The sequence below is a fragment of the Gopherus evgoodei genome, chromosome 19, assembly GCF_007399415.2.
Source record: "Gopherus evgoodei ecotype Sinaloan lineage chromosome 19, rGopEvg1_v1.p, whole genome shotgun sequence".
Lineage (NCBI taxonomy): Eukaryota > Metazoa > Chordata > Testudines > Testudinidae > Gopherus > Gopherus evgoodei.
Genome location: NC_044340.1, coordinates 19,239,647 through 19,253,926, shown reverse-complemented (window position 1 = coordinate 19,253,926; position 14,280 = coordinate 19,239,647). Strand labels below are relative to the sequence as shown.

At 40.2% G+C, this 14,280-nt stretch overlaps 1 protein-coding gene across 7 annotated transcripts in view; it reads left to right on the top strand.

Annotated features, from left to right (window-relative positions):
- CADM1 (cell adhesion molecule 1) overlaps positions 1 to 12,251 on the top strand; it is a 291,229-nt gene extending 278,978 nt beyond the window's left edge. For all 7 annotated transcript variants that reach the window (XM_030538269.1, XM_030538274.1, XM_030538273.1 and 4 more), the window contains 2 exons: positions 8,257 to 8,388; positions 9,433 to 12,251. In XM_030538269.1, the coding sequence (XP_030394129.1) occupies positions 8,257 to 8,388; positions 9,433 to 9,551 (251 nt within the window). In that variant the 3' untranslated portion in view covers positions 9,552 to 12,251. The remainder of the gene's footprint in view (positions 1 to 8,256; positions 8,389 to 9,432) is intronic.
- The last annotated feature ends 2,029 nt before the right edge of the window (positions 12,252 to 14,280 follow it).

Genomic DNA, 14,280 nt, shown 5'->3' with positions numbered 1-14,280 from the left:
AAAACAATTACTTCTCTGGAAGTCCAAAATACCATGTCAGCTTTGGAAACCTGGGGTTAATAAGTTGTTAGTCTTTAAAACTATAAATTAATTATAACAGGATATTCAGGTTTAAAAGGCCAGCTGTTAATGGCATATGGTACTGTGAAAATGATTCTGGACAGAAATTTGTCTGGAATCAAGAGATGCATAAGCAGTTTCACTGATCATTTTCATAGTCCAACATGGTGCTTTCGACTGTTTTTTCTCCTAATTTATCCTCCCTCTCACAAAAAGTAAACATGAGGGCACTGTGGATTTTTTTCTTAAGCCAGAAAAACAGGTAGGCAAAATGAACTGAAATTCTACAGGTTTCAGGGTGGTAGCCGTGTTAGTCTGTATCAGCTAAAACACTGAGGAGTCCTTGTGGCACCTCATTGTTTTTGCTGAAATTCTACAGATTGCACACTGCCATGGGTTCACTATTAACTGTATTATTTAATCTATCCTCCCCAGGAATCTGGAAATATATCTAATTGAGCTATGGTGTTGAATAGATACTATTCAGAAGTTCATTTCCTTTTTCCCTTATGCATACTGTTTATCAAATATGCCCGTTTCAAGGAAAACTTCTGGTTTAATATATTGTCAAAGTGCGGATATTTCTTAATTTGTGGATAATGTAACAGTTGGCTTATCCAGTTTAAAAAAAATTAAAATAACTTTGTAACAACTCCCAAAGTCTCCAATTCCCTGTACTTTTAAATGGGGGCAGAATGTCCTTGCTCTTAATTCATATCAGGCTGACCCCCTGGTTTAGAGGTTGACTGTTGTATCAGCCCCCAATTCAGAGTCAGCAGCTCCTTTTTTTCCCCCACTGGAGGCAGTACAACAGTGTTTAAAAATTCATTGTTTCAACCTATATTAAGTTATTAATATAGCCCTCTAAGGAAGTGGTGAAACAAATCACTGCAGTTTTCCTTTAAGATGCTTTGACATATTAGAAAGAACCGTACTTGAAAGTTGGATGATTTTTTTTCTTTTGCTGCTGTGCAAAGTAGTTGCTGAATAGTGCTGTACCACTGTATGCTGCTCAGAGAGCAACATGCAACACTGTATATTCACCTGTTTCTTACCTTCCTACATTGCTTCTTCTCAACCAAACACACCCTTAAAACGGCTATTCGCTATTGAGACCAGCATGCTCCAATGTATGTTAACATCTTAATGGGAAAGCTTAGCATGTATACATTTCCTACTCTCTGACAAGAGGGAATTAAATGTCAGAAGGATTTGTAGCATCTGTAATTGAATTGGTGCTGAGCAAAGCAAATCTTAAGGAAGAATAACATTAGGATTAGCAAACAATGTGGCATTTTATCAGTTCCTGCCATCTAGCCCGTTCCCCCTTCAGTAATAAAGTTGTTTGATTTTTTTTTATCATAGACATGAAGCTACAGTGGGTTTTGTAAATTGGGGGCAGCATTTTTCAGCAGATGCCTTTTTTAAGGTCAAATCTTTGTTTCTGCCACCAACTTCAGAAAGCTGCTGCTTCCACTACTCTCTCCCCTCGCCCCAACGTCCCTTTCTTTCCAACAAAGCATTGGCATTAATGATTGACTATTCCCTGTGTTAGGATAATGTCCCACCTCCCCCCTGCTCTGAAGGGGCTTGAGTCTTTGTTTGTAACAATACCTGATCTTCAGGGCTCGTAACTGAACTGAAAACACAGCATGCATGTCCAGGAAAGAGCTCTATCATCTGGAAAAGCACGCATATGTGCATGGACATAATGTGTACATTGTAGGTTTGCTACTGCAGCCTGTACATGGTGATTTCATATGAATGTCAATAGTAGCCTTGTGGGTTTGAGCTACAGGATGGGGTCCTTACTCCCTATAGCTAAAGCACAAGGAAAAAAGAAAGCAAGTTCCCATCTCAGGTGTGAATTTTTGTTTGTTTTACACTTGGGTAATTTAATAGGAAAACTTAAATAGCCTGATCTGATGCCCTGTGACACTTTACAATAAAAGGAAAATTATTTGTTTCCAGTCATCCCTAAAAATAGAAAGGTTAATTTATTTTAGGATAGGTTGGGTCAGATACCACCAACTGATTCCCCAGTGACACCTGCCCCACTGAAAAGCCTCATTAGCGCTTCCTGCATTAGAAGTCAGAAACTCTATTAGTGTTAGGTGTCCTGACAGTGATGCTGCATGTAGGATTGGGTAAGAGAGGTGATGCTTATCTTTCAGTGCTTCGTGCAGAGTGGTGGCTAAGGCATGAATATGGAGACGTGAGGAAAGGGAGAGAACAAAAAGGTGTGAAGAAATTAATGACAACAGGGGAAGAAGAGGAGATGGCACCAGATGCTCTGGTGTATGGTGACAGAAAGCCATATAATTCCTTAAACACAGTCAGCCCCTGCCATTAGATAGTAAGCTCCTCTTCTTGAAAATCCCTTTCGAAACACTGATAAGCATTGGCAATAAGAGCAGAAAGGGCTGATCCATCTGTCTGGAGGGAAGAAAGTCTAAATTTTTTCCATGATCATTGTTATTTCAGGAACTTTTTTCTTCCTATCAGTGAGACACTGACCCACTTGTGAGTGGGGCTGAGAATAACTTCTGAAATGAATCCTTTTCTTCAGGCCTCTGTTTGGATCAACAGTGGCCTTACCTACCAGGCATAATCTTAAAGGTGCAGGAATTCATGGATGCCCACTGACAGCTAGACTGCATCAGTTGTTCCATTTTCCATTTTAAAAAAAAAATTAAATAATGAGCTTTAAATATCTCTGAATTCTTTCCCAGTTGAAATGGCAAATGTCTCTCTGGGCAGTTTGGCTTAGATGAAGCAGAGAGCAGATGCAGTGGTGGCTTTATTTTGCTCTGTGAAGCTGGCTGCAGGCTACTAAACATGAAATATGTACACGAAAGGATGGAGCTTGATGGTTTAGAGCCTTTGCTCTCTGGAGGCAGAGTTTAAAACTTTATCTTAGGTCACAAATGCGATGAGTTATCAGGGTGTCAGCTGAGTCCCTATCTGTCAACTTTATGAAACAGCCACACAAATGGACATAACTGGTAGACTCTGCTCAAGGCCCAGGATACGAATAGGGCTGCAAGACAGGATTAGCATGTATTGGCAGAGCTTTGTGGAAGACTCAGCACAGATGTAACAGGGAGGTTCTGCAGGTTGGGAGTGAGGTGCATTGGCAGAGTCCCTGCAGAGGTGAATTACCTTTCCTCAGCTGAAGGCTGTTTGTGAAGATGGGAGAAGTGGGAGCAGGTGCATAAATACATCTGGTTGGGTAATACTGTTTTAATTGAGTAATATGTGCAGAATTTCTAGGGAATAAACATCCAGTGTATTAGCAGTCAGGCTCGGAGAGCAGTTCCTTTCGTCTGATGATCTAATACAAATATGAAGCCATTTTCCTCTAAGGCAAAAGTGCACTGTTGACTGACTCTCAGATTTGTCTCTAGATGGTTTGCAAGTACTAGACGTCCTCTGTGTGTTGTATTTAATTTTTAATTAACATGTAAACTTAGCCATACATGCAATAAAATAAACTTGGAGCGTATACTTGGAAAAAAATATTATTTTCCATAAAAATAATTAAGAAAAATAGTGCCTGTCCCAGTGGAAGAAATCATATTTAATAAACTGTGCTGGCCAAAAATGTTTGTCAAGCTGTGTTTGAAAGTCAATTCTCAGGGAAGCAGGGACATGACTAAAGTCTCACTGCTCTTGACTTAATTACAGATTGAACAGAAACCACCATGGAGCTGTCAGTCCAGTGGTTTTGGCACAACACTTAAGTAGATCTCCAGCTGGGGTAAACCAATGCAGCTCCACTGTAATTGTTGCTATGCCGATTTACACCATCTGAAGCTCTGGTCCTATATTTGTCTTTTTCTCCCTCTGTGTTGGGTCAAGCAAAATGCATCTTGGCTCTAGTTCCTGGCCTGTGCTCTCACATGACACAGATGTGCTTAGATGCGCATACTTTGCCCTAACTGTTCCCAATGTCAGTAAGAAATCCTTACTCTTAATTTGGGGTATGTCCATCTCTCTGGCAGAGAAGGTGCAATACTTGGAAAGCATAACTTCTGATGTTGCCAATCTGTAAAGTTAACTGATATAACTGTGTCATGGTATAATTCCCCACTCTGAACCTTAGCGTCCAAAAGATGGGGTACCAGGAGGAATTCCTCTAAGCTCAATTACCAGCTTAGTACTTTTAGCGCTGCCACCAGCCAGGAATTCCAGTGCCTGGTACACTCTGGTCCCCCCAAAACCTTGCCCGGGGACCCCCAAGACCCAGTCCCTCTGGATCTTACACAAGGAAAGTAAACCCTTTCCCTCACCGTTGCCTCTCCCAGGCTTCCCCTCCCTGGGTTACCCTGGAAGATCCCTGTGATTCAAACTCCATGAATCTTAAAACAGAGAGGAAAATTCACCTTCCCCCCTCCTTCTCTCTCCCCCTCCCAGACTCTCCCTGAGAGAGAAAGTAATCCTAACATAGAGAGAAATTTAACCTTTCTCTCCCCCTTCCCACCTTTCTCCCCACCAAGTCCCTGGTGAATCCAGACCCAGTCCCCTGGGGTCTCACCAGAATAAAAAAACAATCTGTTTCTTAAACAAGAAAAGCTTTTAATTAAAGAAAGGGAAAAAAACAGTAAAAATTATCTTTGTAAATTTAAGATGGAATATGTTACAGGGTCTTTCAGCTATAGACACTGGGAATACCCTCCCAGCCTAAGTATACAAGTACAAAGTAAAATCCTTCCAGCCAAATACACATTTGAACTCCTCCCAGCCAAATACACATTTGCAAATAAAGAAAACAACCATAAGCCTAACTCGCCTTATCACCTAGTACTTACTATTCTGGACATATAAGAGACTGTATCGGAGAGATTGGAGAGAAACCTGGTTGCACGTCTGGTCACTCTCAGAACCCAGAGAGAACAACCACCAAACACTAACAGCACACACACAAACTTCCTTCCCTCAAGATTTGAAAGTATCCTGTCCCCTGATTGGTCCTCTGGTCAGGTGACAGCCAGGCTCACAGATCTTGTTAACCCTTTACAGGCAAAAGAGATATGACGTACTTCTGTTCTATTAACTCTTACTTATCTGTTTATGACAAACTGCAATAAACAAATGGAAGAAGATAGGTGAGTTAGCGCGGAGCGTTATTTAATTTGGTGATCAGAGTGAGGGCTGGTCCAGACTGGGGGGGGGAAATCGATCTTAGATACGCAACTTCAGCTACGTGAATAACGTAGCTGAAGTCGAATATCTAAGATCGGATTACTCACCCGTCCAGACGGTGTGGGATCGATGTTCGCGGCTCTCCGTGTCGATTCCGGAACTCCGTTCTGGTTGATGGAGTTCCGGAATCGATATAAGCGTGCTTGGGGATCGATATATCGCGTCTAGATTAGACGCGATATATCGATCCCCGAGCAATTGATTTTAACCCGCCAATACGGCGGGTAGTCTGGACGTGGCCTCAGACTTGGAAGATACCTGTTTAATTGGTGTGCTTTTGCTGTAAGTAGCTCTGAAGAGTGCACATAGATTTTAGAACAAATAAAAATAATTCTTTGCATTGATAAATACAGTGAAACCTGTCTTAAATGAACACTGAGTGGATCAGCCAACTTTGGTTGCCTTGTGGAAAATGACTTTTTAAAGACCTTAAATAGTTGTGCTGGAACATGGAATGAGATGATTTTAGAATGATTGCCTAGAACACCAGTGAGGGATTACCCATTGTTCTAGGTGCTATATAGACAAGTAACACAGTACCTGCCCCTAGTATGTTTGCAGTCTAGGTGCCAAGGGGGACATGACATTTGGGTGGGGCAGCTGTCAGTAATCATGGTCATTACATCTCTGGCTACAACAGCAAATGCAGATGCATTTTTCTGATAAGGCACATGTCTGCAGCTCCGGTCACAAAGAATGCCCTTCCCAGGAGAAATTTTTTCAGGGTATATTTTGCTGTCACTGGGAGCCCTTCTCTGCCCTTAGTTATCAGGATCTGTACCTTTGTCTGAATTGCTCACCTTTGTACATGTATCTTCTGTATTGTTTATCTCCACCCAGCTATGAAAAATTGACTTGAGGGAAAAAAACTGATTGCATCTGAAATTCTTGGCAGGTCATGATTAGTTCTCATTGAGAGATCAACATTTATGTTTTTTCAGCTGAGTAAACTATTTCATTAGTTGCTTTCCTGTTAAGTTTTGTCCTTTGGATATACTTGCCATTTGTAGGCACTATGTTGTGAGCACCAAGTCTTAAGCTATATCACGTTTTTAAATTTCTCTAGCACATTCTAATCATAGTTAAATTATTTGTATGTATATCAGGCCAGAGCTACCCCAGTAGTGAAAGCTTTTTGCTACCAGGAGAATTTTTTTTGCCACACTTAGTTTCACGTATTAGATATATTGCTGAAGGGGATTTTATTTAACATGGTTCTGTCTGATTGGCTGCTCTTCATTTTGTCCTTTAATGTGCACCTACGTGACCTAATTAAACCTAAACATTCCATAGTCTATGCCAATTCTGCCCGTTTTGTTCTGTTACTTTTAAAAGGCAACTCGAAGAAACACTAAGATTTTTTTCTTTTTAATTTAAACTGTTTTAATTAAAATGAATTTTATGGAGCTCTTGGTCACGAATTATTTACTTACATCCTTCAGTACTTAATCTTAGAACAGAATTGGAAATATCGATAGAAAGTGTAAATCCTGAGCTCCTGCTGAAAACATTGTATCAGGTTTCGGCTCAAAAGAGCACCATTACCTTTAGCTGTCACGGATCTGTACACTTGATCGATAAACTTCAAATATTATTAGAGGTGGAGGCTTCAGAGATTTGCTCTGTTATTTGGAGAGAGACGGAGATAAATCTTTCTTAAAAATTGACTTGAATTTGCACTCTGTCTTCCTGGTGAAATGCATTTCTCTTTGGTGTCCAGGCAACTGCATGTGGGACAGATTTATAGGCCATGTGCTGCTTGTAGTGAAAGATTTAAATGGTAAATCCTTCACATATGACTTCACAAATCATGTAAAGTTAAAAGATTTTTACCGTTTCTGTTGCTGCTGTGCTTAAATTGTAAGGTACGGCTAGTAAATCATTTTAATAGAGGTGTCGCGCTTGACTCAATAAAAAAAAAGAGAGAGACAATGGTTTAGCTTCCATTCCAAATGTTAATGTATTAATCAACGGGAGAATAATTGTTTTTTACTACATTATAAATCTCAGTTGCCATTAGAATTGCAGCAAGGGTTGATGTAGCTGCATTCTTAAATTAAAATTGTTTACACTGCTATACATTCATTTTACATGGCCATAGCTCATTCTGGGTTCATTTCAGAGTTGTTCCCCTGCCAAATAAGTCATTCCTCTCTAGGGAACCGGCATCCTAAGGGAGAGATGCTTATAAAAGAAAATTAATTGCATGGTGAGGTGTTAAATAAATAAAATAAAGTGGTTGGAGGCAATGTACAATTATTGCTCGCTATCTGGGTTTGAAGATGGTTTTATGGTTTGCATTGAGAGTTCTGCTATTTGATGCATCATGGAATGTATTGAGAAAAAATGTATTTAATCATGTAATCCTAGATTTCTTTTGAAATTACAAACTTGAGAACTTGATCACTTTTTCGCCATGCAAATAAAATTGTGGGGGATTGAACATTCATGTAAATAAATGCCCTGTTGATATTTCCATACTGCTGATATTTGATGTCACCATACTGGCACTCCCTGGCAAACTCTTGGATTGTCTCCTTTATCTGGGGGGAGGGAGAATTGAAACTGGAGACCAAGGTGTGGACAGACCCTCACAAAAGATGCAGATGAGTCCATGTCTCCCTTCCCTTCCTGATCTTGTTCCATGTGTATTAGTGGTGACTCTGCTGCTGCTTAGTGGGAAAATACCTTGTGAGTTGATCAGCCAGGCCTGTCTGCACCCTTGTGTGAACTGACCCATCTGGATCGGTGAGTCTCAACCTGTGGCCCAATCTGCACACAACTGCCCACATAACTAATTCACGCACGCACGCATATGAGGCCTACAAGGATAAATAGGTTGAGACAACTGGTCTGGATAGTTCAGTGCTTTACCAATCTCCTTTTAAAAGTAAAAGGGTGGATTTTCCAACCCTGGGCACAACTGCAGCCAAACCTTCAAATCACCCTGTAATAAGTCCGAAATTCCTATTCCTCTTCTGCTCTCGACAGATTCTCGAGCAGGTGATGAAGGGTCCATAAGGGCCGTGGACCATGCGGTGATCGGCGGGGTCGTAGCCGTGGTGGTGTTCGCACTGCTTTGTCTGCTCATCATTTTAGGGCGATACTTTGCAAGACATAAAGGTAAGCTCAGGCTTAAAACACAACATTGGGAGAGTTTGGCTTGGTGGCAGCTGTAACAGTCAGTTGGTGATACAGGGCACTGTGTTTTGCCACATAGCAGGAGAGAGAACAGAAAAAGCAACAGAGGGACTAGTATAGTGGAAGGGGATCCAGGAAACAGGAATACAGGATAGGAGGAAGCTAAAAGAAAGATGAGGACGCACAATAGAGGCAGAGAAGAAGGTGGAAAGCACATCAGGATTGGGAGAGAAGGCTAGATGAAAGAGGTGTCATCTTTAATGGAAGGGCATGACGTGCTTAAGAATATACTAATTTATTTTTGCATTCGCCTGTACTGGGAGGGGCAATATCATTCCAGACTCTTGCATGGCATGAAATAACTTAAAAATCATTCTATTATTAATTCAGTCCACTCATAAGAGCATTAAGGCCCTTCATCAGTGTGGGATGCTGCTGATGTTCATTTGTTGTATGTGCTCCTGGGAACCTCCCATGTACTGCCAGTGTCACCGCTGAAGTGCCCATCCCTACCCTCCCATGCTGGAGGCTCTGATTGCAATGACAAAATTTTAAAAGGAGTGCGGGGGAAGCATGGTTATTGGTAGTTCTCAATCTACCCAGTCATGGAGAGAGACTTGCCCTGGGTCATTATATAATGTCCAACTATCTAACTAGTCATGTTCGTTCTTTCCTTGGTGTCATTTTTATAAGGCCCTAGACTGTCAGTTTCAAAGCCCCCTTGCAGAATTTAGATGCACAATTCCCACTGAACTTAGTGTGCATCTAAATTTATGAGGCAGCATTGAAAAATCTCAAGCTTAATGTCTGAGGTCATTGTATTGTCTTGCTGATTAATGCTGTCACAGCTGTTTACACTTGAGTAACACCTACGGAACCCCTAGATTCAGACTTCTCTCCTTCCTTCTGGTGATGGTTCTTTTTCTCCCCCCTCCTGGCTTCTTCGCAGTAAAGCAAGTGGCAGTGTTACAGCCATTTATGCAGAGACCATCAATGAGTCACAGAACCTCACTGCTTTATTTTCAGGTACATACTTCACTCATGAAGCCAAAGGAGCAGATGATGCAGCGGACGCAGACACAGCTATAATCAATGCAGAAGGAGGACAAAACAACTCTGAAGAAAAGAAAGAGTACTTCATCTAGATCAGCCTTCGTTTCAATGAGGTGTCCAACCGTGGACAGTTACTGGCCCAATTTAGATGACAGAGACAGTGATATTGGAAGTTACAACCAGCTTGTGTCTTTTTTCTGTTTTTTTGTTTTTGTTTTAAATGAATGGGTGGAGAGATGTCAGACTGGGAGGGTCTGGGATTGGCTGTGTAAAAAATGTTATTTGTAAAGTACACTCTGCTGGTCGACACCTCAGTTTGGGTTTTATTTTTTGGCCAAGTCCAGCTTGGATTTAGTTTAGTTAAATCATTTGCAGAAAATTCTGTGCCTTGTTTTGTTTTTTATTTTATTTTATTTGGAGGGGGGGGCAGGTTATGTGTGTTGCTTCTTTTTTCCTCCTTTCTGTTCTCTTTTGGAATTTCCTGCTGGAACCCCTTGGAATAGATTTGATTGTTTTTAGCGTGTTTATTTTAACGCCACTATTTTTCTGTTCAAAATTCAATCTCATCGGAGGAGGAGAACCAGCACGCTTTAGATTTTGTAGTTTGCAAGTCAGTGTATCCATAATACATTCTTCTCTGTTGTCTTAAAGGCTTGGATGAAGAAGCTATGAAAACTGTTTGCGGCTGCCCGTGTTTCAAATGCTTTCTAGTGGTGGAGAGTAGAAAATAGGCTGTGACTCAGACAATGTACTCCGTTGGCTACGGAGAGACATTACTGCACAGGGTTATCTGCAAGTGAGGTGTGTCACTGTGAGATTGAATCTGTCTTGAATTCTGTGTTTGTAGACTGCTCAGTAGAGGTACCCTCATGCTGTCTGGACAAGTTTGGGGCATGAAGGAATCCTCTTTGTTGTTGCCGTAAGCAGAACTGACAGATGAACGCTGTTCGTTTTATGCAAGTGGACAAATTTCAGTTGCCACAGGAGAGAAAGGGGGAAAAAAAGGAAGTTCTGTTCTGATTATTTCTGTTCCAAACAATTCCATCAAGCTTTCCCAATCAGCCTTACTTCTGCCTAATTTGCTGGAAAAAGAAAAGTCCTCATGGTGTGCAAAGAGGTCTAAATGAGCAGATTTTATATTATTTTTCCTTCTTCTTTTTGTGCTAGTTAGGGAAGGCAGTGGGATCTGGCCTGCATGTACTGTATATTACAGATATTTGTCATGCTGAGAGATCCAACCAGAGACTATGTGAAACTTTAATACCTTAAGATTTGATTTGACAAAGCAGGAGGGACAGAAGAAGGGTCCCTATTGTTTTCATGCTGGTGTGCCCTGTTTCTCAGTTCTGCAAAGGTCAGAGCAGGTGGAAATAACAGCATGTAGGCTTTTTCAGTCACTTAATCAAAACTCAAATGTTGTATTTTTTTTATCTGTTTACCTTTCATACACTAGGCCTTGGCCTCATTCCTCAGCCTTAAGAACCGTTTGCCAACAAATTACTGATCCTTGCATGAATGCAGTCATGGTGGACAGTTACTGAAAATAAGTTATTTAGAAAATGTTTTAGATTTGTAGCCTCGGGAGAAACTGGATATGTGAAGTTGCCTTTTCTTTTCTTTTCCGGTAAAGGAAATGTGGGGATTTGCATTAAAAATTGCAAGGAAAACAGATTATAAGATATTTAGGTGAAGAAAAATTAGTATTATGATGGACCTACAGATGACAGTCCACAATGAGAAGACAGCATTAAAAAAACCATGTATCTATACTGAACTGTTCAGTTAGTAATACTGGATTTTGAAAGACGAATTTTTATTATTGTTACATTATGTAGAAAACTTACACTGAGTTATTTAAGGGAAAAATTTGCATCTGTTACAACGTCTTGGGCTTTTAGGAAGCATTTTTTACATTTGTGGGTTTTGTTTTTTTAACTTTTTGGCAGAACCACTGCAACGCAAGAGCCTTTTGGGAACGGGTTGGCATGTAAAAGGGAGAAAAAAACAAATCCATTCTTGAGCAGTATTTTGTCTCCCCCCCCCTCAGAATCCACAAAAGGAAAGTAAATTTTGTCAAGTGCAGCTCCCTTTTGAGCTTTCAGCACCAGCTTGGCCCACAGCCACGGGCAAGAAGCATTTAGCATTTTAGTGGAAGGTTTTGGGGGGAGACTTTTTTTACACACTGATCACAGAATTGGCATTCTGGTTTTTTTTCCGACCAGCCCATCTTTCTGTTTTGAAAGTGTACAGTAGTGCAGTGTACCGATGTAACTTTGACTTACAATGTTGACATGTCTCAGGTTCATGTGTTTTGATTGGTGTTTTCCGTCTCAGGTAGATTGCAAAATTTTCGGCCCCACACATTGGAAGAGAACTAAATAAAACAAAAAACCCCAGGAAATTATGGATTTTAGTTGTATATTGGTTTATGTATTTTTTTTTCTTCAGTATACAGTGCATTGTTGAAATGTATTGTTGAGTATTACTTTGTACAGATTTAGATCATAAGGGTTTTTTTTAAGAGTGTAGAAAGAACAAACTTTTTCTTTAATGAAGGATGTGTAACTGATGGCAAAGAAGCTTGTTCTTTACTCACCTGCCCTTGTTATTTTTTCTCCCTTAGGCCAGTTCTGTTTTCAGGTGTCCATGGACGATGTTACAGTGTAAGAAAATACATATCCATATGTTCCCATTCACATTTTGTATTGGTTCATGTATATCATTTTTACAAACAGAGAAGTACTATAAAATATCTGTCTTCTTAATAAAAAAAAATTAATGTTACAAAACTATTCTTTAATCTCACTTTTCAGTCTTCACTGCAACTAGCCACCATGGCTGAGGAGGTGAAGTCCATTCTTGGCTCGCCTATGGTGAAATTCCAGTTTAAAAACTTGTTGTGGGTTTTCCCCAAGATCTATGGCAGCCTAAAAATAAATCTCCCTTCTTTAATCCTCCCTCCCCGTCTTTTGACCTGTTTCTCTCTCGCTGTTCTGACTCACAAGTGGTTGTTAGGCAGCCATCATAACCCAAGCCAACGCTATTCTTTGGCCAAGGCAGCAGTGCTAGTTAGAGCCACAGCACCTTGTAATGTTTAGGGCAACTAGACAACATGCCGAGTCAGCCAGAACATGCCGCTGTTGTGTGCATTTGTATTTTTAAGTCCCTTCTGTGATCACTGACCTACGTGTCTTGTATGATTTCAAATAGCTCATGTAAAGATGCCTTAAATTTTCATAATTAAAAATCCTTTTTATTAACGTTTCACTGACAATAGCCTGACATATTTTTCCCTGTTTGACTATGGTTATGTTCTTTCAGAGGCATGTACTATGTCTGAGTTAGTCCCCGTTTGTTTCTGACCCCATCTTGTGCAAAGTTGAAAAATATAGTGATGATTAGATATCACTCCTTTATTTCTGGTGTGCTTGTAGGAGATAGTATTAGCCTTCTGTTTGGGTCTGTCACGCAACCCGGCTTGAGTATTCTGAAGAACAAAGAAAATGTCTCTCATTTTTTGGATGTAACAAACAATGATGGTTGCTCCCGAAACAAGAGAATCATTTTAAAAGTTTCTTCAGCTCTGAATTATTTCTGAACGTGTGCTGTCCACATAGCCTTTTTTAAAAGCTCTTCTGAAAGCTCCAGACATTCTTTTCCCATATTTGGCAGAAGGATAAATTGAAGCCAGGTCCTTGGGGAAGGGAAATTGAGTCTTCGCTATTGTTTTAGCTAATGAGTTTTCCCAATATGTTGGTTGGGGCTCTTAGGTGACATATAGGCTTTAATTGGTGCCATCTTTCAATGCCTTCTGCAAGTTTGAAAAGAGAAATCTTGCTCTGTAGAAGAGATTTTCCTTGGAGAGAGGGTTTTCTGATGCTTTCTTTCAGAATGCTAAATCCACAACAGTGTTACTCAATTCCGCAGTTTAAAAGGGAATGTTTGTTGTTTCTTTTATTTTTAAATGGCCTGCCAAAGAGAAGTGATTCAGCCTGTGCATGACAGTAGCAGTCGCATTTCTCCTGTCCAGACCACAGGCACTAAAACTCCAGAACCACAGGAGTCAAATTCCCAAAAAACAAATTATGCGCGCATACCTGAACATACTTAGGGTGGGTAAAACCATCTAAGTGATGTAAGTGACAAGTCCTATTGAATTTCAATGGGATTTGTGTTCCTAAATCATCTAGGTGACTTGAAAAATCCCACCCTTAATGTATTTAATAATAAAAGACCAAGAAACACAAAACTGTTGTGGACCAAGAGGCGGTAGCTATTTTGTTAACGTACTTTGGGTCAATTAAAGAAAGTCTGACTTTTTTAAAGACCTATTTTAGTGTCTTTAATTTTTTAAAGCATTCAAACAGTTAGTCATTTGTAGAATACTGTTGTACTGTTTTACACTCTAATGAACGCTGTCACCTAGCAGAATGGCATGTTCGTGCTTTGCAATTTATTGACTCAAGAACTGGATGAAAAATGATTGACAGAATAATTTATTACCGATAACATTCTGCCTCTTTTAAATCCATCCCTGTTGCAGCTCCAATTTGGATACCCATCTTCTTCACTTTCTCCTCTAAATTGCTATAGGATGTGGCTGTGCACTGTAAAACGACTGCTGTGTTGCACTTGGGAGGTGGCTGCATTTTATTGGTGAGTTAAGTGATCTATGTAGAAGGGTAGAAAATATCATAAATGCAATTGGGTGTATTGTGAAGAAATCCTCCTAGATGTGAATGAAATTAAATTTTAATCCCATATTAGTCACAGGATCTTAGATTCCAGAAGCTAAAGAATTTAATGCCATAGTTCTTGAAG